The sequence below is a fragment of the Podarcis vaucheri genome (genome assembly GCF_965113315.1).
Source record: "Podarcis vaucheri genome assembly, chromosome: Z".
Classification (NCBI taxonomy): Eukaryota; Metazoa; Chordata; class Lepidosauria; order Squamata; family Lacertidae; genus Podarcis; species Podarcis vaucheri.
Window position 1 is genome coordinate 43,913,181 of NC_138758.1, and position 26,253 is coordinate 43,939,433.

The 26,253-nt window shown below is 42.7% G+C and overlaps 1 protein-coding gene across 4 annotated transcripts in view; it reads right to left on the reverse strand.

The window, feature by feature from the left end:
• Window positions 1–26,253, reverse strand: part of WHRN (whirlin) — a 121,416-nt gene that overhangs the window by 61,630 nt on the left and 33,533 nt on the right. For 3 of the 4 annotated variants that reach the window (XM_082208858.1, XM_082208857.1, XM_082208856.1), the window contains exons 2-3: window positions 14,208–14,423; window positions 234–359 (exon numbers count right to left, since the gene is read on the reverse strand). In XM_082208858.1, the coding sequence (XP_082064984.1) occupies window positions 234–359; window positions 14,208–14,423 (342 nt within the window). The remainder of the gene's footprint in view (window positions 1–233; window positions 360–14,207; window positions 14,424–26,253) is intronic. The other variant, XM_082208859.1, reaches the window with a different exon arrangement.

Consider the following 26,253-nt stretch of genomic DNA (forward strand, 5'->3'; position numbering starts at 1 on the left):
AAAGAAGTGGGGGAGGGAAATACTCCTTTGGTTTATAGATATCAAATCAATGGCCTATCATGATGTCATGAAGGGAATACATGAAGCTGCCCTAATAGAAGACATTTTATCTAGCTCAGTATTGACTCCACCGGCACTGACTCTTCAGAGTTGCGGGCCATTTGCTCAGGGCCAGTGGTTTGGTTTCCCATTCTTGCACCATGAGATATGCACTTTTAACCAGCTGCACTCACCTTCAAGCCAGTGCTTTCTGCTTCAGAGCCCTTGTCCACACCTGTGATGTAAATCCCAAGAGCATATTCGGCTCCTCCTCGGATCATGAGGCCAAGTGATCGTCCTTCATTCAAGACCAGATTCACCTGTGCCAAGGAAATAATGATGAGTTTTGGAGCTCTGTAGGCACACACAGAAGGTTGCGTCCAACAACTACTCTGAGCAGATACATTGGATTTAATAAAGATGACAAGCTTAAGTCCACTCACTCCAGTCTGTCTATTCTGAGTAGAACTTAATTGGCTACAACCCATAGTTGTTGATATAGATGTGACCTGGACCCAGCTCTCTATTTTATTCAGTACCCAGGATTTTGTATAATATCTTGTATGGGCAAACAAGAATAAGAGATGGCTGTGACTACAGGGTTGCGATTGTGGGGACTTAGAACTAACAGAACACCATGTCTATTCAGAAGTCAAACTGAATTTGATGGGGCTTACTGCTAAGTACATGGGGTTAGGATTCTATCCAATTTTAGTCCTGCTCAGAGTAGACTCATTGAAATTGATAGGCATGACTAACTTAGGTTCATTAATTTCAATAGCTCAACTCTGAATAGGACTTAGTTGGACGCAACCAGTGCTTTGTTCTGGGGGGACGCAGGGATACGCATACCCCTAAGCATTTTGTGAATCTTTGTACTTTTGTTCATTTACTGTATTTATTTTCCCCGATTTGAACTATAAAATGGTGATTTTCTTGAGTCAAAATGAGAGTACCCCTAAACATTTTTATTAAAAAAAAGAAAAGAAAGCACTGGATGCAAACCAATGTTATTTAAATACTTAAGAGTAGATGCTACTAAATTTTATTCAAAGCCTATCAGCTGATATTAATGTACATGAGTAAGCGAGGTCCATTAATTTATATAAGTCTACTCCGAGTGCAGCTTAGTTGAATACCACCCTAATACACTGCTTTGCAGTCCCACGATTCCTTGTTTCATATATGGCCACCCAGCCACTTTGAGCTTTGGAACTTGCACTGTTGTAAGTGCCACATGATACTCATTCCACATCAATCTTTTAGTGCGGCACCACCCACGCTTTGGTGCTCCCTGCCTATGGATATCAGGCAGGCATCTTTATGGCAATCTTTTCGGTGCCTTAAAGTTTGAAAGAAAGAGAAATGAAAATTGACAGATTTGCCCATCCCTAAAGGAGAACCAGGTAAACCAGTGCTTATTGGATTTACTCCGTTTTAGGTTCTCTAGCCCTTGTTGTTCCGTAACTCTTGAAACCTTCTCCCTCCAGCCCCTTAATAAAGGTCCACACTTTGATGTGGGCCACAAACTGGCCAAGTCTTCCCCTCCTACCTGTACTTCCTTGCACCTAGAAAATTGAGACAGTGGAAAGAACCACACAGGTGACCCTCAACAGCCCCTGATGGAATAAGCAACAAAGGTTGGCAGCATTAAAGGATCCTGAAGCTGCAAGGCAAAGTGGAAGGGACAATGGGAATCAAAGTGCTGGACGTCTGAATGTCACAGGCTGTCAATGGGCAAAACTGATCCAACAGGAAGAGGAAGGCAGCTGAGAAAGAGAAAGATTAATTATACAGGAAGTATCTCATCTTCCTTATATGAATGACCATCCTCCTTACAGATTTTCCATAGGCATCTGGTTGGCTACTATGAGAACAGGGTGCTGGATTACATGAGCCCTTGGCCTCATCTAGGAGCCAGGACCTTCTCATGACTTTAGCAATGAAGAAAGATGGTTGCTTTCACATCCTGCCTTTGGGTTTGCTGAAGGCATCTGTTTGGCCGCTGTGGGAAAGAGGATGCAGGACAAGATAGACCTTTGACCTGATCCAACAGGGCCCTTTCTGATGTATTTAGGGTGTATTGCTATGTTATATGTGATATGGATCCTTGGGCTATGGAAGGGAGACTAATGATTGCTCCTTTCCCTCTCTCCAGATGGTTCATAAACACTCTCTCTCTCTCTCTCTCTCTCTCTCTATATATATATATATATATATTGGTTTTTCAAAAATTTATACATTTTAACTATCCATTTCAAGCATTAAAATAAAAGGTTCTACTGAACCTTCAGACTTCCTTCTCTACCTCCATGGGTTCTATATTCAAGATAAAATTTTCTGCATCTTTTCCCTTTATCCATCTGTTAAATATTTGTTGCTACCATACTTAATTCCACATTACAAGTGTCATTATATCCCTGCCTATGATTTTAACTGTTTACAATGGTCTTTTAAGTAAATTAAAATTTTACTCTAGTCTTTTAAGAATACTTGTTCTTCCTGCTTTCTTATCTTCCCCGTCAGTTTCACCACCCCTGCACACTCCATCAGTTTAGTCTGCCATTCTTCTTTTGTTGGTAGTTCTCCTTCCTTCCATCTCTGGGCTAGATGGTTCATAGACTTCTGTTGTGTGCACCTCCTTTTTTGTAACATAAAAACATAAGAGGAGCCTGCTGGATCAGGCCATTGGCCCATCTAGTCCGGCACCCTGTTCTCAAACTGGCCACCCAGATGCCTGTGGCAAACCAGCAAGCAGGATTTGAGCACAACAGCATGCTCCCCTCCTGAGGTTTCCAGTAACTAGTATTCAGAGCATAGTCATCATGGCTAGTAGCCTTGTCCTCCATAAATGTGTACAATCTTCAATAAAGCTTTCAGAGTTGGTGGCCACCATGGCCTCCTGTGTTAAAAAGTGCTGCATGAAGAAATTCTTTCTTTCTTTTATCAGTCCTGTTTCTTATATCTGTCCTATCCCGTCCCTACATTTACCTGGTTGCATCAGAGCTCTGAGAGCAAGGAATTAAACTTTAGTTATCTCTAGAGTGTGATTAATGCAACAAAGTCCTCTACTTACAGTATGAATATGAATATGCTCTGCCTCAAGCATGCAGGGACTGTAAGTCCTGGTTGGAACGGAAAATGCTTTTAATTGCATTTTCAGTCAAACTAATATACCTCAGGCTCTCAGGAGAAAACCCCAAGCAGATCTGATTTCTATTAGAATTCAGGCGAAGTACGGCTTCAGCATACAGAAACGTTTCCCTCCCTTTAAATAATACTGCACAGCATATGCCTTATTGACAAAACGCTGCTGTAGGCTGTGAGCTCTCTGAGGAATCAGATAACTAAAGGAGTGAATTTATTTCTCTTTAGACTTGGGAGCAATTATCTTGGTAAAAATAGATGGAAGAATTATGAAGTCTTTCCAGGAGGCTTGTGATCGCAGAGGCAGACACCTCTTTATTGCAAAGTTGGAGACAGGAGTGCATTAATCCCATATTAATTAGAGAGTTTAGCAGCCAGTATGTAATAAAGCAGAAATAAAGACATGGGTATGTTTGATAAAAGAGGTAATCATTTGTTTTTTGAAAATGCTACTCCTATGATATTCATGGAACTGTATGCAACGATAACATTCAAGGAACAGGATTTAATGCTTATTTGGTTGTGATAGTGGCTTAGAAGAATAGACAGGAGGGATACAGATTCCAATGGAGCTGTCATCACATGTAACGAAGGATCAGGAGCTTGGAACCATGGACAGTTGGCATTATTACATTTTAATCTTGCCCTTTTCCCAAACAGTTCAAGCTGGTGTACACCAGTGGACCTGATCCTTAATTTCCCCTACCATGGTTCTCTTCACTGCATTTCATCTTCACATCAATGTGTACAGTTATGTTAGGGTGAGAGAGAGACAGACAGAGAGGGGTGGTGGTGGTGGCCTAGGGTAACCCAAGGAACTTCATGGTTTGCCCAGTACTACTCCAGCTACTTCATGACAGAGGCTCCACTAGTATGCACCTGTAGCAGTTGACAACTGGCATGACCATGGGAAGCCTGGTAAGAGCAGATCTGAACCCAAATCTCCTTGTGGTACAAGCATTGTCTCTAGAATTATGTACCTGTGGCTGACAGGAAATGGGCAGGCAAACAAAAGGCAATCTAGCAGTGGACACTCACACCTGGACCTTCTCGCTCTAAGCAATACATCCCACTTACTCTACCAGCAAGTACAGCACTGAGTTAGACCCTTTTAGATTATGGGCTTAAGAGGGGTTGTCTTATTTAGATGGCAAGGTGTGTCCCTTCACTTACTTCAAAATGTGGTGTGTTTGCCCTCCCCTTCTCCTCATTCGGCAGAATAGGGCCCTTGGCTTCTGCTAGCAAAGTCCTGGACTGATAGCACAACAGAGTACACATCAGTGGCATTCAGGAAAGTGCATGCATATTTAGCCTGGTAGTGCAGAAGTGTAGGGTAGGGCTGGAGAGCCTCAGGCCTGGGGCCCAGAGATGACTTGACAGACCTCTCTGTCTGGCCCTCACAACTCTCACCTGGCTACACGTCCTTTCCCAGACCACATTCCCCACTGGCTTTGCTTTGGGCCTTCCCTGGTACCTCTTGCTTGGCTGGAGGGTGGTTACAGAAATGTGTGTGCGTTTGTGTGCATGTGTAGAAACTAGCCTACTGTACAAAGGTCAAATGTGTATTCTGCTTATGTGCTTTCAACAGACATCTGCTCATACATTGTGAAAACAGGATGCTGAACTAAACGAGCCATCAGCTTGATCCATCAGATCCATCTTGCAATGTGCATATGGACATCCATTGCTTTGCCCACTTTTGGCTCTGGCCCTGCACACAACCCTAATGTGTCTGTCAGAAGATTGTCAAGAAGGGAATGGAGGCCTTGGGCTGTGAATGATTCTGCACCCCTAGCCCTTGGGATAGTGGTCTCTCTCAGTGATGAGCAGCTGGCAATCAGGGAGTACAGCTGATTTCAGAGACTGGAATTTATGGCCAGCAGTGGCAAAGCTTTAAGAACATCAGAAGCAGCATCAGCCCAAGACATTTTGGCACCTGAGGCAAAGCACAATTATTTTCCTCCCTCCTCACCAGGGAAGGGGTGAGTGAAGCTATGCACCATGATCCAATGATTCCTTCATGCTTCCAGCTCACCGTTGAATGATCTACTTCATCCGCCTGCTATCAATGCTGCCAAGCAGCATCTGCTTTAGGGAAGGGCTGCAGTTGCAACTTTGCATGCAGAAGGTCCCAGGTTCAATCCCCAACATCTCCAGGTATGGCTGGGAATGCCCACTGCCTGAAACCCTGGAGAGTCACTGCCAGTTAGTGTAGACAATACTGAAGTAGGTGGATGAATAGTCTGAGTTGGTATATGACAGCTTCCTACATTAGTAAGATCTGATCTGATCACCTAAACAATGCTGTGAAACTAGGCAACTGATGCCACAGAGAGAAAGAATGGAGGGAACTGTTAGGAACATGCCTCTCACTCTGACCTTGAATTGTACCACTGATGTAGTCAGCTCTGAGCATGCATACACCAGAAGTGTGCAAAAGGACTCCTAAGAATCCTGAATAACAAACTGAGGCAGGGTTCCTTGGAGGGATTTTAGACTTTTACAAGGCAAGGCAGGCTCTGTAACAAGGTGGGCACCAGTTTAAAAGCTTTGTGAAATTTGGAAATCCAGACATTAAAAAGAAGCTTCAGACAAGTGTGAGTGAAATGTGAAACAATGACTCTGAGCTTTATTGTGAACACCAGGATGTGGGGGAGGTGGAAAAGGAACAACCTTGCAAAGCCAAAAACTTACATCTTTAGCTTACACATTTGCATCAAGAGCAAGGAGAGAGACCTTCTTTTTGACTGACAGGTCTAGGCTGCAAATGGAGGAAATTGCCAGTTCTCCCCAATCCAAGTGGCTTGGGGAAAAGAGCAAGTCTGCAAGAGCAAATGAACGCTTGTCTCCACCATGCTTAAGGAGGGGGAGAAGAGAGATCAGAGGATTGTGACATTCAGGTCAAGTATGTAAGTGCCTAGCACAAAAGCCCGTGGGTCTATTTGTCTATTTGTTTCTTATCCAGGTGTACATTTCAAGGGTAAGTCTGCAGTTTTCTCACTGATTGCCCACAAAAAACACTCAGCAAGTCTCAGGCCAGAGCAAGGCTGAAAACTGGCTGCACAACCATCATGTAGCTCAGAACATAGTTACATTGAGGAATTTCTTTTATCTTAGATTTCATTTTATATGTATACATATATATAGTAAAGGTAAAGGACCCCTGGATGGTTAAATCCAGTCAAAGGTGACTATGGGGTGTGGTGCTCATCTTGGCAGCCAGCTACCTAAAGTCTGACAGGTGAGGGCACCCACAGCAAGAGGTCATCTAATGATGCTAATTCAGGGACTTGTTCATATGGGAGAATGTGGTCACTCAGAATCCCAGACCATTCTAACCTGTATGTACCATATTGTCTGTCTCTTACTGCAGACCCAGGACATCCAACCTGAGCTTCCACAGCTACTGCCCACCTTGAACCATCACCAGCAGGACTGGCAACAGAAGCAGCAGCTATGTTCTGTACTCATGATAATATTTTAGTCTCTTCTTAATTGTGCTGTTTTAAATGTGCATTTTATATTTGACTTCCTTTAGTATTGCTTTCTTTTGAAATTTTTAATATATATACATATATATGTATATTTGTTAACTTTTCTGCATTTAATGTGCAAATTGTAGTTCTTTGTAATGTTTCATTTTGAAATCTTCAAGTTAATATTTTAGTTTTTTGTTATGTTGCCTTGAATGCATACTTTATATTTGATTTTCTTCAGTAATGCTTTATTCTGGATGTTTTATTTGATGCTTTAATGTAGGTTGTAAATTGTTTTGAGTTTTTCCCCCTTAAAGATATGAAGCAGTATAGAATTATTAATACTAATACTAATAATACTAATACTAAAGCTAGCAAACTCGTTCTCCAAGTGGGGATCGTTAGGAATCCAAATTAGCTCCATCCATGCACAAGAGAATGAGCATTATTAGCAGAAGTGGGGAAATCCCAAGATCTGCAGAAATACAAAGACTGTAGCGGGAACCCCCCCCAAAAAAAAAACCCAGACCATATAGAATGTTTAGTAGTCATGGACTGCTGACTTGTTTGAGTGGGGCACAAGGGCAGAAAACTGGAGAGGGCAAAATCAATGGAGTATTCTGGGAAAGGGCATGTGCTGCCTGGTTTGAATGCTGAACAAGAGCACTGCACACTGCAGTGTTTTGTCCAGGCACATACTTTGGTATGAGCGGCAGAATATCCCACAAGCACCTCTCCCTTGGCTGTAAAGAAATACAATTATAATAAATTAAACAGTTGGCTGCCCTTTCATGATGCCCCAAATGACTTGCCGGAGGTGACTGCCTCACTCTGCCTCATATTAAGGCCAGCCAGTTAGAAACATTTTTAAATAGACAATTGCTTATATGATTTGTGCAATCTTTCCCAAGGCCCCGGTCCAGGGTGGTACATCAACCTATTTAAATCAATCTACATCTCTGTCTTCAACCCTGCTGAGCTGTTTTGCATTTTGTTGGCCTCCTCTCACCTCTTAGCTTGCATTCTGGACTCCTGTAACCTCCAACACATGTGGAAGGGAAGAGGAAGAGGAAGGGAAGGAAGAGGATGGAGAGAAGAAAGGAATGGAGCAGAATAGCTGTGATTAATGAAAGTCAGAGGCAAGTAAGGGACAATTTAAGGAAAACTGAGGCACAAAGACCTGGCTAAATTCATCTGGAGAGGTAAAAAAACCAAGAATAAAATTTAAATTATTAACAGAAATTAGAGACAGAGGTGGTTTTGCGGTCCCAGATCTTGAACTATATTATGAAGCAACAAGTTTCATTCGGCTCAAAGAATGGAAAACATTAACAAACACTAAAATATTAGACATAGAGGGGTGGGATAACATCTTTGGATGGCACAGCTATTTGGAACAAAATAAAGTGAAAAACCACAGAGAGTTCCTTAATCATATAGTAAGGAAGGCCCTATAAAAGGTTTGGGAAAGATACAAAACACTTTTAGAGCTCCAAGCTCCATGGTGGCTTTCACCAGTGGAGGTAATTTCCATCCACAAGAAAAATATGGATAATAATTGGCCAGTGTATAAAGATTTATTAGAAGAACAAAATGATCAATTAAAATGGAAAAAATATGAAGAACTTAAAAGGCTTGGAATTACCTGGCTACAATACCATCAAATAAATGCAATTTTTGAAAAAGATAAAAAAAGAATGGATTTGAAAACAAAATTTCAGCGCTAGATAAGGAATTGTTACAAGATAATAAGAAGACATTATCAAAATTGTACTAAAAATCATTAAAAATAATGAAACATTGTTTGTGGTGATGATGATGATGATGATTTTAAGCTCATGAACATTCATCAGTATATCAGTGTATATTATGGATTTCTCCTAATATACACATTTGCACACATCTTTTGCTTCAGACACAGACATTTCATTTTATATAATGCATTTATTTTGGTGTGCTATTTTCTTGTACAGTGGTGCCTTGGTTTAAGAACAGCTTAGGTTTTGAACAACTTGGATTAAGAACACTGCAAACCTGGAAGTAGGTGTGAACTTTGTGAACTTTGCCTTGAAAGCAGAACATGTTCCGCTTCCTGTTGAGTATGCTCCATTTGTAAATTGAGTCCCCCGCTGCTATGGGAAAGCACGCCTTGGTTTAAGAACGCTTTGGTTTAAGAACAGACTTCCAGAATGAATTAAGTTCATAAACCAAGTACCACTGTACTTATGAATTTTAATGCACACTTTACCACAGTACACATTACTCCACTGGAGAACTGCATTGCATATTTCAGAGTAGCATGAATTTCAAAGGATGGCTGCATTTTGGTTCTCAGTACAGTAGTACCTCAGGTTAAGTACTTAATTTGTTCTAGAGGTCCGTTCTTAACCTGAAACTGTTCTTAACCTGAAGCACCACTTTAGCTAATGGGGCCTCCTGCTGCTGCCACGCCACCAGAGCACGATTTCTGTTTTCATCCTGAAGCAAAGTTCTTAACCTGAAGCACTATTTCTGGGTTAGCGGAGTCTGTAACCTGAAGTGTATGTAACCTGAGGTACCACTGTATTGCTTCAGAAGTGTGCATTAAGGTAGAGGTGCCTTTAAATGTGGGCTGAATTGAATGTTTATCCCATCTCCTGAGGAGAGGGAACAGGACACTACATGCAAAGAAGAAGCAAGATTTTCTTAGAACTCCTTGGGATCATTCTGATGAACATGACAGCTGGGGTGTTGTGCTTGTCCCCTGAAGGGCAATGGGGGGGAAGCTGGCAAAAATCTTCCACATTTTTTGTTTTGCTACAAACATATCCTAATTCTCTTGCTGAGTCACACTCCCGCCCTTTGATCACAGCCACACACACAAAATAAAAGTCTTTTGCTTGTCACTTGACAGAAGCGAACCACCTCTGTATTAACATCTTGCCGAGCAGCCTTCACTAAAAACATCTGGCCATCTCTGCAGTAGCTTTCCCTTGCACTGAATGCTGATGAAATGCTTGATTTAAAAGAAGAAAGAAATAAAATATTGATTTTTTAAAAAAAACTTGCCAACCTAATTTGTGTTCTGCATACTTTGCTAGGTTCCATGCTTCAAATCTGGGCAACCTTCCTGGAGGGCAGTACTTGCAAGTAGTGGGCAAGAGTAGATGGAGCAACAAATGCAAATTTTGTGGGGGACTGAATCCAACAATGCATATTCTTGCTGGTTAGTAAGTTTACATAGACATAGAAAATGTAATTGGTAGAGAGGGTTCTGTGTGATATCCTTTCCCCTTCTCTCCTGGGCAAAGCGCATATTTCCTGCTTCTCTGTCTGTCTGTCTGACTGACTGACTAGCCATAGGGGCAGACATGTCCTGTGTTGCTCCAGTCCCAGTCCCAAGCCTGAGACTGGTATTTTTTTTTAATTGTAAATATAAGTATTTTACCTGCATAGCTTTTACTGCTGCTATAGCTAAGAACCAATACAAGACAACTGAGTAAGTAAACTATATTTTAAGCTTACTTCCCAGTCTGTTGTTTGCTTCCTTTGCTAAGTGGGGTAAAATGAGACACTGAAGTCAGTCTGCTTTGCAGCTGGACCCTGTGGTTTCATTCAGAAACATTACTGCCTCTGACTATGGAGGCAGAGCATAGCTAGTCATGGCTAGTAACTGATGTTAGCTTTATCCTCCATGAATTTATCCAGTCCTCTTTTAAGCCACCCAAGTTGGTGGCCTCAGCACAACACAGGCCAGTCCTGTTTTACAGCTGCCCCTTCTCCAAGAAAGGTGGAGTGAAACCAGTCTCTTCCAAAGCTTAAGAACATAAGAGTCAGGAGAAAGGCACATCTAGTGCACCATCCTGTTCTCACAGTGGTCAATGAGATGCAGCAATGGGAAGCCAACATGCAGGTCCTGAGTGCTGTTAATAACCAATTCCCCCAGATAATAGATGGTGCATAGCTGAGCTGCTAAGGGAGCAGGTGGCATCCCTGCAACATTCTAACATCCAACAGATGTACCACATATTACAGTCTTCCTTGGACTATACCACTTTAGCAAGCAGAAGAGGGCGGTGTGGCATTTCAAGTTGACTCAGATTATTGCTGTGAAAAGATGGCGTATGAATATTTCCTGCTTGGCAGGGGGTTGGACTCGATGGCCCTTGTGGTCTCTTCCAACTCTATGATTCTATGATCCTATGCTTTCTGCTGAGCTGACAGCTTTCTATAGTCAGTCCTGTCCTCTGAGGGCTATACCACAGAAACATAACCTTCCTGAATATGTCATTCAACTCTAAGACTCTGCTTTTAAGTCTGTGATTCAGTCAAAGAATTCTATTCTCCAGGCAGGAATCAGAAAGCTTGATGGCTTCCGCAGGGGCATAAAACAAGAATACAGCGGAAGGAAATATTGCTGGCATTTGTAAAACCTTTACTGAGTATTTACCAAGCCATCTAAAGCAAATGAATCGAAAAGAACTCACTCATGACTCTAACGTGATGTGTGAGAAATAATCTTGGATTGTCTCAAATGTGAAAGGGGATGATTAAATGTTCATCAGAGTCCCATTGAAATTCAATCCATCTTTGCAACAGGATTCGTACATCAGGTGCCAAATAACAAGAGCCTTCCTATCCAAACTTGGAAATACTAAAAGATAAATGTGTGGGTGATGGCAGAATTCTATTAATCTTTCTTGGAATATTGATCTTAAAAGATATATAGAAGTGAAATTATTTTGCATGCTTTAATGTATGGGGAAGCGCCATAGCTCAGGAGTAGAGCATCTGCTTTGCATGCAGAAGGTGCCAGGTGCCATCTCCAGATAGGGCTGGGAGAGACCCCAGTCTGAAACCATAACCAGCCACTGGTGGTTTAGTATAGAGCAGGAGTGGGGGACCTCTGGCCTGTGGGCCAAATTTAGATGAGTAGGATACACAATTTGGCTCAAAAGGCCATTTTTGAAAAGCCACACATACCCGATGTCAGGAGTGGGGCAGGTATCAATGTGGCTTCAAATAAACATTCAAGAGCTTTAAAACTGGCCCAGAAGGTACATACAGAAGTGACCCATGGGGAGAAAGTGTTTCCCCATCCCTGGTGTAAACAGTACTGATCTAGATGCATCAGTGGTTCGACTTGGCACTTTCCTAAGTTTCCAGTGGGAGAAGTGATGCATCTCAGTGGTAGAGCACTTTCCTTGCATGCAGAAGATCCCAGGTTCAATCCCTGGCATCTTCAGGTAGACCTGGGGAAGAGCACCTGTCTGAAACCCTGGAGAGCCACTGACGGTCAGTGTAGACTATACTGTTCTAGGTGGGCCAAATGGTCTGAATCCATATAGGGTAGCTTCGTATGTTCCTACCTCAGCGGGAAAGAGCCATAGCTCAGTGGGAGAGTGCCTGCTTTGCATGCAGATGGTCCTAGGTCTGAGAAATGGAGAGCACTGCCAGTCAGTGTAGATAATATGGAGCTAGGTGGATCATTGGTCTGATTTGGTATAAGACAGCTTCCTATGTTCCTGTGACTGATTGTTATGAAAAAAAGGCACAAATTTTGCATCTATTTCACTACTGAATAATTTCCACTAAGAAATATACCTACAACACGTGAGGAATAATTTATGAAAGTATAATTGCACCTAAATGGATTTGCTTCTGGCAAAGCTTTCCCATCCACCTGTTCTGTTGGTGTAGTCCCTTCTCTTTTGTTGCTTGAGTATAGGGTTGCCATATGTCTGGAATTTCCCGGATGTACCCAGAATATGGCATTTGAAAACAGTGTCTGGGCAGAAATCACTTAAATGTCCGGGGAAAGCCAGATGTATGACAAATTTGGCAAATTTCCTTAAAACTAGCTCAAAAAATATTTATTTATTTTTTGAAATACAGCAAACAAAAAAACAAACACACACAACTCAACAATTTTGGGCAAAAGTAAAAAAAAATATGAAATATGGCAACCCTATAGAAGGATAGCACTAGAAATTAGCCTGTTGTGGAAAGGTAATTTTTTTTAATTTGTTGCTCCACACACTGCAGGAAGATATGCCATGGAAACGTTCTTGAACATATTTTACCTGCTGAGTTGCAGATGTGATCTGGCATTTAGATCAAAGGTTCCCATAGTGGGCACTTCCATATCTGGGTGGGGGGTGGGAATGCAGTGGGATTACCTAAGGGAGTGTTAAGAGGCAAGGGGGTGGCAGTAGAGTCCTGGAGGTGTAAATGGCTGTCAGGCTTAGAAAAGCTGATATCACTAGATCAAGTTCACCAGTTTTCTCGAACTAGTTAATTAAACTAAGTATTAACTGGATTTTTAATAGTGTGCAGTTAATTGTTACTGTATTGAATGTTATTGTGTTGCTATCTTCTGTACTGGGATTGTGCAAACCACTTTTTATAGGGTAGGTGGCAACAACTTTGGCCCAAAAAGTACAAAGACACAACTGCTGCTGAGGTTGTAAAGATGGGGTAGATACTGTTGCTTTAAGGGAGGTCATTCTCCACAGATTGAAACAGGAAAAATCTATGCCTGACCATGGAACAGTCCAATGTACTAATGGTGAACACTTTTTCCTTATGCAGCCAAGGCAACTGTAACATCCATGCTCAAAAGAGAGGTCCTGGGTAGATAAGGGGAACGGCAAAGTTTGCAAAGGCTAGGAAAAGAGGAAATTCATGCTTGTATTTAAGTATGTATGGGCACCTCAGAACCACAAGCAGTACATTTTTCTTAAGGGTCAGCTCAATTTTACCCAACTTGGCACCTTTCTTGATGTTTTGGACTACAACTCCCATCAGCCCCAACTGACAAGACTGACAGGATCTGTAGTCCAAAATGTCAAGGGTTCCAGGTTAAGGAAGATGTCAGTTCATTGCTTTCCTGTTAGGGGATGCTGCCTTGATGTGTCCTAAACCTAGCTGCAGAATATAGGAAGACAATGTTAAGGCCACTCCAAATGCTAAATTAAATTAAAATGTGGATGCCAGTCATAAAATAGCTTCCATATTGTGGGGGGATGGGTTTTATGGGGGGGAGGAAAAATGGGGGGGGGAATAAGGATATGTTTTGGGAAAATATGTTTTGTTATAACTTTGAATAAAAAAAATTATTTAAAAAAATAGCTTCCATATCTAAGAGAGAATCACAAAATAGTGTGAGCATGCACCCTTGCCACCACCCCCATCAATGGAGGAAAGGGGCTTCCACCAACCACCTCCACACTTGCTCCTAGGGAGAAGCTCTTTGCACCTCTCCTCTGTTCAGAATGAAAGGGAGGAAGGAAGGGTGTCTAGTCCTGGCACCTAAGGAAATATTGGTGTGTTCAACATAGGAGAAGCTGAGCAAGTGCAAAAATGAGCTGAGCAGGGGCAGCATCTCTTATGCACTGTGTATTTTTGAATGGGTATTTACTGAGACCATTCACAAGTGCCATAGGAGAAACTGGTGGGCCCACCAGTGCCTTCAGGCACCATGTTGGCTACCCCCAGCATATAGCATACTAAACAGAAGGGTTCCAGTGCTCGCTGCCCACCTTCCGTGGTCTTTTCATCACCCACCTTTTTCTCGTCCCCTTCTTGCAGAAGTTGGAGGTGGCTCCTTTTCTCACTGTCCTTGTGCAGAGAACTGCTCTGGTGTTGGGGCAGGCCAGTTGGTGGAGAGACGCTCCGCCCCTGGGGGTCCACCCAGGTATAGATGTGGTTAGTAACATAGCCGCCAGGGATCCGCCCCACCGAGTGGACAGAGAGGTTCAGCTTCTTTGAGCCCTTGAGTGCCTGGAAACATTGAGGAAGAAATGGACACCAAGGTCCTCAATGAGACAGGAGGCAATTTAAGGAAAGCAGAACTCCAATACCAATCAGGGGTCAAGCCCAATGCAAGGAATGCTAAAAGTCTGCAGTTCAACCCCAGGAATCTCCATTAACAGAAAAACCTACAGTAAGGGTGGGGAGCCTGCACCCCTCCAGACTACATTAGACTCTAACTCCAATGATCACCAGCAAGCACAGTCAGTATCAGGGATGATGGGAGTTGTAGTCCCACAACATCTGGAGGGCCATAGGTTCCCAAGACCTCATGTATATCCTACTGGGGTAGATGAATCAAGGAGTGGCCTGCAGAAGCTTCGGACATTCATATAGCCTTAGGAGGAATCATAGATCTGAAATAGAATCCTTGCTTTGAGTTCAGAAAGCCTTGGGGTCAGTTCCCAGCACTTCCAATTGAAAGGATCTCAGAAAGTGAGGGCAAAGACTTAATTTTACCCTCTTATGGTATTTACACATTATATTCGAGTAAGTACATTCAAATCAACAGGAGGTCTATCAGAACTGGGCAAGGAAAATGACCCTGCTTCCACAGAGATTCTTCTATTCACACAACCATTTCCCCAAGACCCTTCCATTAGGGTCTGAACTGATATGAGGCCCAGGCCCGCCCCCTCAGCCTAGGCAGGGCTATCCCAGGGAACTTCCAACACAGGCCTGGCACTGAATTAACTGAGGGAACAGGTATATGCAGCATAGCTCCTTCTTCCCATCCAGTGCCCCATTCCTTGACAGGCCCCAATTTTTCTGGGAGGTCCAGACTCACTTGGGATGACCCATGGCTTCCTCCACCCAACTCACCAAGCCTGTTCCTACCCAAATCAGCCCATTTCAGTTTGGTGGTTTAGACAAATTAGATATACAGTCCTAACTCTTAAAATGCTAGCCTCTATTTATGCTATGCTCATATGTTTGAGGTTCCAGTGCTGTCTCTAAACCTAAACTAAAGCCAGGTCGCACTGCCCTAGAACTTTTCGCTGCTTGGGGAAGCACACAATGATATGTACAGTGGGTGGGGGCTGGGTTGGGGGAGATGCAAATCTCTATCTAGTTACAGGAAGTACTCTTTTCTTTGATGCCTGTTTCATGGGACTGCTGCCTGACTACTTTCATTGTACCATTCTCAACAGAACACTTAACCAGGATTCTAAATGCACTGCAATCATTTCTGAATCAATGAGACTTATCAGTCAGCAAAGGATGCATTTAAGGACATAATTAGGAATTCTAATGAAAGGGACTCAAGATGGCTGGGTATTGGCAAGACTGTACCCCTGCCCTCCCTGGTAGAAAGCATTTTTTTTTATGGCGTTCTTTTGCAAATATTCTTCTGCTTCTTAAAAAATGCTGTCCTACACAAGGGCATCATAACCATCTTCAGACTGCACCTGCAAATGCACAGAGGCCTCCTTCGCACATAGCGCTAATGACGTGAGTGAGGAAGTGTGCTGCTTCAGAGGGAAGAAATTGTGGCTGCTCATTCCTCTCCTGCTTCTGCTGCATTACTGGGAGCTAACATGACATCTGAACCACAATTCCCTGTTTGTCTCCCTTAGATAAAACATAAGCAGTAAGCCAAGAACAGACCTTGGTTACAGCTTGTGGTTTGTCTGAAGTGAGAGAAACCACAAACCTGGGTTCAGATTTAACACTGGGATAGGGTTGCCATCTATACATCATTTTCATATAATTTTCTATCAAGGTATAACATGCAGTACATTTCAAATCTACTTTCCAAAGTCTCTCCCATGCAGTCATTTCTTTGTTGTGCCCTAGATCCTTGGCCCAATGTATCACTGCTGACTTCACCATCTCATCTTTTGTTTCCCATTCTAACAGCAGTTTCTACAATTTCGATATTAGTTTATCATTATTTTCCAACACCTCATTTCAAAGCCAGACCTTTGTCATTAAAACTGGTGAACACATCTTTTTTAATAATTTTAAACGATATGAAGGTATTGCAACCAGCTTGTCTTGTAATTCTGTATTTTGTCCTATTTTTTGAGTTTCCATCTACCTCCCACAGAGATAAGTATATCTTTATAGGTACCTCAACCCACCTGGATATTGGTGGTTTTGTTGTTGTTTGAGCACTTGCCTCTGTAGGAGAAAGCCGTAATAGAGTTTTCCTTTCTAATATTTTTTTTGTACCTGGATCAAACTCCTGAAATACTTCTCTGAATACAATGGTCCACAAATTCCTTATTTACCCTTAACTTTTTCATACCAAAGATACGCATGGCATCTGTATCTTCTTCCAAATCCCTTACATACCCTTCCAAATCAAATACAGTGGTGCCCCGCAAGACGAATGCCTTGCAAGACGAAAAACTCGCTAGACGAAAGGGTTTTGCGGTTTTTGAGCTGCTTCGCAAGACGAATTTCCCTATGGGCTTGCTTCGCAAGACAAAAACGTCTTGCAAGTTTGTTTCCTTTTTCTTAACACCGTTAATACAGTTGCGACTTGACTTCGAGGAGCAACTCATAGAACGCGGTGTGGTAGCCTTTTTTGAGGTTTTTGGCGATTTTTGAAGCTTTTCCAAAACTTTTCTGACACCGTGCTTCGCAAGACGAAAAATTCACTAGACGAAAAAACTCACGGAACGAATTAATTTCGTCTTGCAAGGCACCACTGTAGTCTTGCATTTTTTAAAGATATCCACTCTTTTAGCCATATAAAACAGGCTGCTTCATATTACAGTTTTAAATCTGGCAGTGAAAACTTCCCCTTTTCTTTAAGGACTGTTAATATTATAAATTTAATCCTCAGTTATCTCCATGCCAGATAAAATCCGATATCTCTTTTTGCCATTGTTTGAAGCAGCTCATATTACCAATAATCAGTATAATTTGAAATAAAAATAGCATATTCGGTATTACATTTATCTTAACAACTAATATCATTCCTAGTACAGTGGTACCTCTAGTTATGAACGTAATTCATTCCAGAGGCCCGTTCTTAACCTGAAACTGTTCTTAACTGGAGGCGTGCTTTCACTAATGGGGCTTCTTGCTGCTGCTGTGCCACCGGCACATGATTTCCGTTCTCATCCTGGGGCAAAGTTCTCAACTCGAGGTAACTCTTCCAGGTTAGCAGAGTTTGTAACCTGAAGCATTTGTAACCTGAGGTGTTTGTAACTTGAGGTACCACTGTAATGGGATTTTCATCCTTCCCCATCTTGATAAGTCTTGTTTCACCTCATTCCATACTTTAACATAGTTATTCTGAAAAAGCAATGCATTTTTATTTGTTAACCAAATATTTCACCTTTTTCTCCACACTAATACCCATTTTGCTTTTGTAGACCCTCTTTCTCTTGATGCATCAGATTTTTTTGCCAGAATTCATGTAAAGATCTGCTAGGTCTCCAAATTGTTTTATCTCCCTTAATACTATCTTCATATTATCCAAAGGATTATCAGCAAATAGTACTACATAGTCAGCAAAGACCCTAAATCTATATATCTGATGTCCAACTCAAACCCTACCAAATTCTTCATTTTCTCTTATACTTCTGCACAAAGTTTCCCAAACCAGAATAAACAATAAAGGTGATAGTGGGCAGCTGTTTTGAGGTTTCTTTTCCCACTCCTAAATATTTTTTAGTACTTCTGCAATTGTTAGGGTTTCCCCAAGTGTGCTGACACCTTCCTCTTGTTTTTACTAAGTGACCCTGTTATGGCTACATTCCTGTCAACACTCAGCAGCTGAGTTTGCTATTAATGGGAGAGAGCCATGCATGCATGCATATATTGTTGTTTCTCAAGGCTGCAGGTTCAATTCCTGTATGGGACAGCTGCCTATTCCTGCATTGCAGGGGGCTGGACTAGATGATCCCCAGAGTCCCTTCCAGCTCTACAAATTTATGAATCTATGGGCTGTAGAGTCAGAGAGTCAGAGAGAAGGGAGGAAAGCAAACCAGTCAAACAAGCTACTCCAGGCATGGGCAAGCTCGGCCCTCCAGCTAACTGGACCAGTGGTCAGGGATGATGGGAATTGTAGTCCCAAAACATCTGAAGGGCCGAGTTTGCCCTTGCCTGAGCTACTTCTTCTTATTCACTTCACCACTGCCTCCAAGCTGAGCTCATTATTTTTATTTGCCTACCTCTACTAAATAGCCCTTTAATTTCTCATGCTAAACCAGCCCAACACACTCCCTATACAGTATAGAGTAGAATGGCAATTAGATGTGAAAAAACGAGGCCTATTTTTCAGAATGCTTTTACTTAGGGTTTTTGTAAGGTAGCAAGTTAAACAGCTGGGAAATTTATTTACTTTTTACTTTTTTAGAAAAAACGTAATTTGAGATAATATTTGAGATAATTGCCTCCACCTTTACATATTTTAAACTGCTTCCCTAATCAATCCTTATCAATTTTGTATCATTTGGTTCAGATTCTAGCCTATTTCACAGGGTTGTTGTGAGGATTAAATGGGGAGGAGGAGAACTATGTCCACCACCTTGATCTCCTTGGCAAAAGAGGTAGGATATACCATATTTTTCGCTCTATAAGACGCACCAGACCACAAGACGCACCTAGTTTTTGCAGGAGGAAAACAAGAAAAAATATATTCTGAATCTCAGAAGCCAAAACAGCAAGAGGGATCGCTGCGCAGTGAAAGCAGCGATCCCTCTTGCTGTTCTGGCTTCTGGGATAGCTGCGCAGCCTGCATTCGCTCCATAAGACACACACACATTTCCCCTTACTTTTTAGGAGGGAAAAAGTGAGTCTTATAGAGCAAAAAATACAGTAAATGTAACAAATAAATAAATAATATTTTGGGGCAAAATAGTTGGTCACCTCGAGAACAAGATTCTGGATTAGATAACCATTCCCCCTGATCAAGCAGCACTCATCTTATGTTCTTATTTCTGACCATGTGTAATTCCACTTGGGGGTGGAGGGTGATGGCATACAGGACCCTATTTAGTTCCAGCATCTGGAGAGCAGCTTAGAGTGACAGCAAAGTACGAAACCCACTTTACTTATCAGATGGAAAAGGGTAAAAAAAGGAAGGAAGGGGAGGACATATCTGCAGGTCATTTTCTTAGCCATTGAACAGTGTGCTCCACATTCTTAGTGAAAAATAGCTGCAGGAGGAAAAGGTCAAAAGGAATGGCTCCAATTTATGCTTGGCCACAAATATTCCTGTGGCTGTGTGGTACATATCACCCTGAGCAAATATGCTGGCCATCAACCTCTCTCTCATAACCCCAAATCCCCTGTGGGAGCCTCTCTTTTTGATGCCAAGAGGGGTGTGTGTCAAATGCTGAGTACAGGAATAAGAAAGTTAAGCTTTATAGCCGTGGGTCTGACACACTGAGGAGGGAAGTCTAGCAACAGAAAATACGCAGGAAGGAAAGCCAGTGTAACTGCATTAAGCCTATAGCTTACTGGTACGGTATCTGCTTTTGTAGAATCATAGAACTGCAGAGGTGTAAGAACCCCAGGGGTAATCTAGTCCCACCCCCTACAATGCTTTGGGAGATACCATAGCTCAATGGTGGAGCATCTGCTATGTGTGCAGAAGGTTGCAGTCCAATAAATAGCATCTCAAGCCAAGAGAAAGGACTAGCAGGTGATGGCAAAGATTCTCCAGCTGAGATCAAGAAGAACTGCTGTAGGGTAGATTGGAGTAGCCCTCCAGGTGTTGTTGCACTCTAACTTCCACCAAAATCCAGCCACTATGGACAGTAGTCCCGGATGTTCAGAAATAGAGTCCAAGAACATCTGAAGGACAACACGCTGGCTACACTGTCTGGCCTGATACAAGGCAGCTCCCTACTTTCCCATAGCTGCACTGGCTCTCGGTGGAGTAAAGGATCAGGTTTAAGGTTCTGGTTTTAACCTTTAAAGCCCTATACGGCCTAGGACCGTCGTACCTACGGGACCGCCTCTCTGGTATGTCCCATGGAGGAGGACCTTACGGTCTTCAAACAAAAACATATTGAAGATCCCGGGCCACAGGGACATAAGGCTGGCCTCAACCCGAGCTTTTTCGGTGGTGGACCCAATCTGGTGGAATGCTCTGTCCCAAGAGACTAGGGCCCTGCGGGACTTGACATCTTTCTGCAGGGCCTGCAAGACAGAGCTGTTCCACCAGGCCTTTGGCCAAGGCACAGTCTGACCCCCCCTCCTTCTGTAATCAGAGAAAGACTGGGTTGCTCCAGCCACTCAGGGAAACTTCCAACATATATAAAACATAATAAAACATTAAACCTTAAAAAGCTTCCCTGCCTTCAGATGCTGCTGAAGTGATTATCACTTTGTTTGCCTAAGTCTAAGCAGATTTGTATTGCTGGCAGTTCAGATCCCCTGTAGTGCAGACTGGAAAGCACCAAGACAATGAGGGACACATATGAGATGTCAAGTTACATATTGCTGATTCCAATAAAGAAACCCCTTAGTGCTCTCTGGAAAACATTTTTGTATGAAAAGTGCAACCTTAATGCAATTTCTTTCTAACAGATAGACTAGTGCAGGGATGTCCAACTTCCAAGAGACTGCGATCTCCCACTATAAATAAACTGGCAGTGATCAACCCATTGAATTGACCAGAGTTGTTGAGCTTTTTTGGGGGGAGGCTTCAGCAAATTTGTTGAGCTTATTTTGGAAAGGAAGACCCAAAGTTGTTGAGCATGCTAAATGGCACCCATGGCCCCAGGCACCCACGGTTGTGGGGCCAAGTTGGAACCTCAGTAATGAGACTTGCTGCCTCCCAGCACCACCCAGGGGTGCAAGTGTGCCTGTGTGCATAACAAAGCATTGCACTCCTCCACCCAGGAGCATCTATCCAGTTTGCAAACCCTCCTTCTATATGCAGCCTCCCTTTCATAAATAGCAAGTTGTCTGCTAATAGATTATAATCACCAGGATGTACAGTTAGGAGTAATGAGAGCCAAAGAAGCAGGAGCCAGTGAGATTTCATAAGGGCGATCAATCCTTTCCTAATGCAATCATTTAATTATCTTCAAGTCTAGTATGATTTAAGTAAATTGCCTCATTTTTCTGAAAGAAAGAAGAGTTGGAAGCTGGGAATGGGAGAGGAAGAGAAGGAAAGTACTCTTTTAGAATAGCATTCTTTCCTCGCTTTAACTTTGCTGAGTCACAAATAGAAATAGACTGACAGAGAACAGCTTGGGGCTCTATTAAATTGATTTGCAATACAGCATTTTATTAGCTGCAATCAATGACTGTGACATACGCCATCCTTCACATAGATCCATTTATGTCAATAACTGCTCCCACTGGTTGGTGTCGAGCCACGGCAATGGAATGCAACCCAGTGGCATAACAGAACTGGCCAGTCCTTTTTCCAGAGCAGGTTCCTAATTGTATGCTCTCCACCCCCTCAATGGGACACACAACACATGTTTTAAATCATCATTGTGAAGTTATAGGCAACTTTGGGAAAGGAGCTGGCAACATATGAGTTTTCCCTTGTAACAAGTAAAACTGGGGGATAAGAGGGTGTGTGGCGACTGTATGGTCACATCACACCGTATATTTAAAGGTTTCTTATATCTCCCTCCAGGGAATCCTGGGAACTGCAGTTTGTTGAGAGTGCTGAGCTCACAAACCTATCACTCTGAGCAACCTTAACAAATTAAACCTGCCAGGTTTTCCATGACTGCTGAGGTGATATGATAGTGCTTTTGATGCACAATGTGGATATGAGCTATCATAGAACCCTAGAGGAGGAGGAGCTTTAGGGTGTGTGTGCCATGTGGGTCATCTAGTCCCAACCTTGTGGTGCTTTGCAATTACTTTGGACTGCAATTCCAATCACTGATACATCACTGACCATGATGAGAGCTGAAGTCATAAGAGCATAATAAGAGCCTGATGGATCTGGCCAATGACACGTCTTGTCCAGCATCCTGTTCTCACAGAGGTCAACCAGAAGCCTCAATGAGTAGCTCCATGGAAGCAGAACAAAACCACCATGACTAGTAACCATTGATAGTCTTTAGCTCCATGAATTTGTGCAATCCTCTTTTAAGCTGGTGCTTGTCACTGCCTCCTGACTTTTGATCCAAAAGTTGTTGTTGTTTTAGAACAGCTTTGGCTCAGCATTTGTCAACATGTCAGTATGTTACTTGCCTTTTGCTGCTCATGTTGCTTTCTCTGCCCACCCTTTTTTCCACACCCTGGTTTCAGTATTGCTGAGGGACAGGGAAATCTCTCCATTTTGGTTTCTCATTTTTTCCACTTTACCACAGTATATGCAATTTTTTTTCAAATTACTCGGCATTGCAAAATTCAGTGAAGTGACACTTTTGAAGGATGACTGTGTGTTGGTAGGGTTCTAGCCAACTAAAATTCACTCACAGGTAGACCTATTGGGTTGCATACAAGTAGGTTTACACAGAATTGTTGAGTGGTGCTGTGGGTTAAACCACAGAGCCTAGGGCTTGCTGATCAGAAGGTCGGTGGTTTGAATGCCCACAATGGGGTGAGCTCCTGTTGCTCGGTCCCTGCTCCTGCCAACCTAGCAGTTTGAAAGCACATCAAAGTGCAAGTAGATAAATAGGTACTGCTCCAGCGGAAAGGTAAACAGTGTTTCTGTGTGCTGCTCTGGTTTACCAGAAACGGCTTAGTCATGCTGGCGACATGACCCAGAAGCTACACGCCGGCTCCTTCGGCCAATAAAGCAAGATGAGCACCGCAACCCCAGAGTTGTCCACGACTGGACCTAATGGTCGGGGCCCCTTTACCTTTACCTAGATCTATTGGGTTGCATACAAGTAGGTTTACACAGAATTGTAGAGTTGGAAGGGATCCTAAGGATCATCTAGTAGTCCAACCCCCTGCAATGCAGGAATCATAACTAAAGATTTCCTGATGCATGACCATTCAACCTATTTTTAAACATAAAAGGAAGGAGAGTTCACCATCTTCTCAGGGAGTCCACTGCCAAACAATTCTTACTGTCAGAGAATTCTTCCTAATGTTCAGTCAGAATCTCATTTCTTGTAATCTGAAACCATTGATTCAAGTCCTACCCCCAAGGGCAGCATAAAGCAAGCTTGTGCCAAGATCCATTTGATAGCCCTTTAGATATTTGAAGATGGCTGTTTTATCACCTTGCAGTCTTCTCATCTCTTCTCCAGGCCAAACATACCCAAATACCTCATAAGGCTTGGTTTTGCTCAGAATAAAGTCATTGAAGTTGCCTGTTCACCTCAACCAGTGTGGTGTAGTGGTTAAGAGCGGTAGACCCGTAATCTCGTGAATCGGGTTCGCGTCTTTGCTCCTCCACATGCAGCTGCTGGGTGACCTTGGGCTAGTCACACTTCTCTGAAGTCTCTCAGCCCCACTCACCTCACAGAGTGTTTGTTGTGGGGGAGGAAGGGAAAGGAGAATGTTAGCCGCTTTGAGACGCCTTTGGGAAGTGATAAAGCAGGATATCAAATCCAAACTCTTCTTCATAATGAAATGAGTAATCTAGCGGCTAGCCCAATTCACTTGGTTGTGGTAATGCTACAGTTATTCACAGTGGGATACAAGGAGCTTTAACTACAGCTCAGCACTTTTGTTTCCCCTTAAAAACCTCTTTGATCTAACCACAATGGACTCTGGAGCACACTATCTATTTGAAGAACGGAACTCACAACAAAAAGGGAGGTAAGCATCCACTTACATTGTGCATAACGATTTCATTCCCACATTACAAGCAACAAAAGGCTTGTGGGAATGAGGAAAAGCTTTCCACTTTGTTCTGCCAGCAGCGCCATTCAAACTAAATCACTGACTGAGTGATGGGGCAAGCACAATGAATACACAGGAGGCATCATGGTGCTAGCCTTTTTCAGAATGAAATGTGCATGCAGTGGGAGTACAGTGTGCTTGTTCATTTACTTGCATGTGGCCTGGGTGGCCTTTCTCTGAGATAAAACCCTAGGGCAGAGCTTTCCAAACTTCTCGTGTTGGTAACACACTTTTTAGACATGGTTCATTTTGCAACAGAGCCTCTTGGGCTTGCCGATCAGAAGGTCGGCAGTTTGAATCCGCACGATGGGATGAGCTCCCATTGCTCAGTTCCTGCTCCTGCTAACCTAGCAGTTCGAAAGCATGCCAGTGCAAGTAGATAAATAGATACTGATCCAGCAGGAAGATAAATGGCATTTCCGTGCGCTGCTCTGGTTTGCCAGAAGTGGCTTAGTCACGCTGGCCACATGACTCGGAAACTGTCTGTGGACAAACACCGGCTCCGTCAGCCAGTAAAGCAAGATGAGTGCTGCAACCCCAGAGTCATCTGCAACTGGACTTAACGGTCAGCGGTCCTTTAATTTCACTGTACTAGCAAACCAGAGGTTAAATTACCCACTTTCCAGCTCCTGGTGGAGCACAGGGAGAATTCGCACATCTATCTAGAATGTATAACTTGTTGCTGAAATGGAGTACACAGGACGAAACAGTCAAATCGGTTATGATTAAGTGGGCACAGGATGTTGGGCATAACATCATGTCAGCTGACTGGGAATGGTTATGGAACACTGGTATCAAATTTACGGCATGTAATGCCTTAAAGGAAAATATTATGAAAATGGTCTATAGGTGGTACATGACCCCAGTCAAGCTGGCAAAAATTTATCACTTGCCCGATAATAAATGTTGGAAATGTAGAGAGACTGAAGGTACCTTCTACCACCTTTGGTGGACGTGCCCGAAGATTAAGGCTTTCTGGGAAATGATCTATAATGAAATGAAAAAGGTATTTAAATGTACTTTTTCTAAAAAGCCAGAGGCCTTTCTCTTGGGCATTGCCGGCCAATTGGTGTTAAAGAGGGATAGAACAGCAGCAAGAATACTTATCGCGAAGTATTGGAAGACACAAGACCTACCCACTCTGGAAGAATGGCAGATGAAAGTGATGGACTATATGACATTGGCCGAGATGACAGGCAGAATCCGCGACCAACGAAAAGAGACGGTGGAAGAAGAATGGAGAAAATTTAAAGGTTATCTTAAGGACTATTATAAACTTAATGAATGTTAAAGTGTTGTGGTTTTCAGAAACAAAGGGATACAGTGATATAAGGCTAGAATATAGAGAGGACTAAGATGACAGAGGTTGGAAAGCAACAATTGGGAGTTGCTATAAAATTATGGACATTGGGATGCAGAAAGGGGGGGTATGGGGAAGTCCAAGAAAAGAGGTTTATGAAAATATGTTATGAAACTATACGTGTATGTTTGTCTTTTTAAGTGTTCGTTTGTTCGCTTAAAAATTCTGTAAAACCAATAAAAAATTTATTTAAAAAAAAAGAGAGAATTCGCACAACACACACACTGCAGCCGACACACAGTTCAGAAAGCTCTGCCCTATGGTGTATTTCATGGAGAGAAGAAGAAAAAGTTCTCTGCAAAATATATTCTCCTGTTTAGCAGATAATGGGGGGGGGGGGAGTTGTGCTACAAGACAGGGTGATTCTTTTCTCCCAATCAGACTGAAGGTATGAACACTATCCTCTCTTTGACTTGACTTTGTAATGTCATCACATAAACAAATATAACAGGCTACTTAGTGTTCTGTTATAACTGCACCAGTGATCTTCGACTTGTCCAGGCCCAAGACCCCAACTTGGAAACCACTTTCACAGACAGATCACTGGATGGAACCCTTTCTCTGTGCAGCAAGGAACCTTTCCCCTGTCCCAGTCCACATTCAAGTTGCAGGGAGTCGGGTGAGGATATTGTGGCATCCCTACTCCCTCCAAGCACTTTCACTTCCTGCCCCCCAATGGCACTTCTGCATATTAATTTTCAG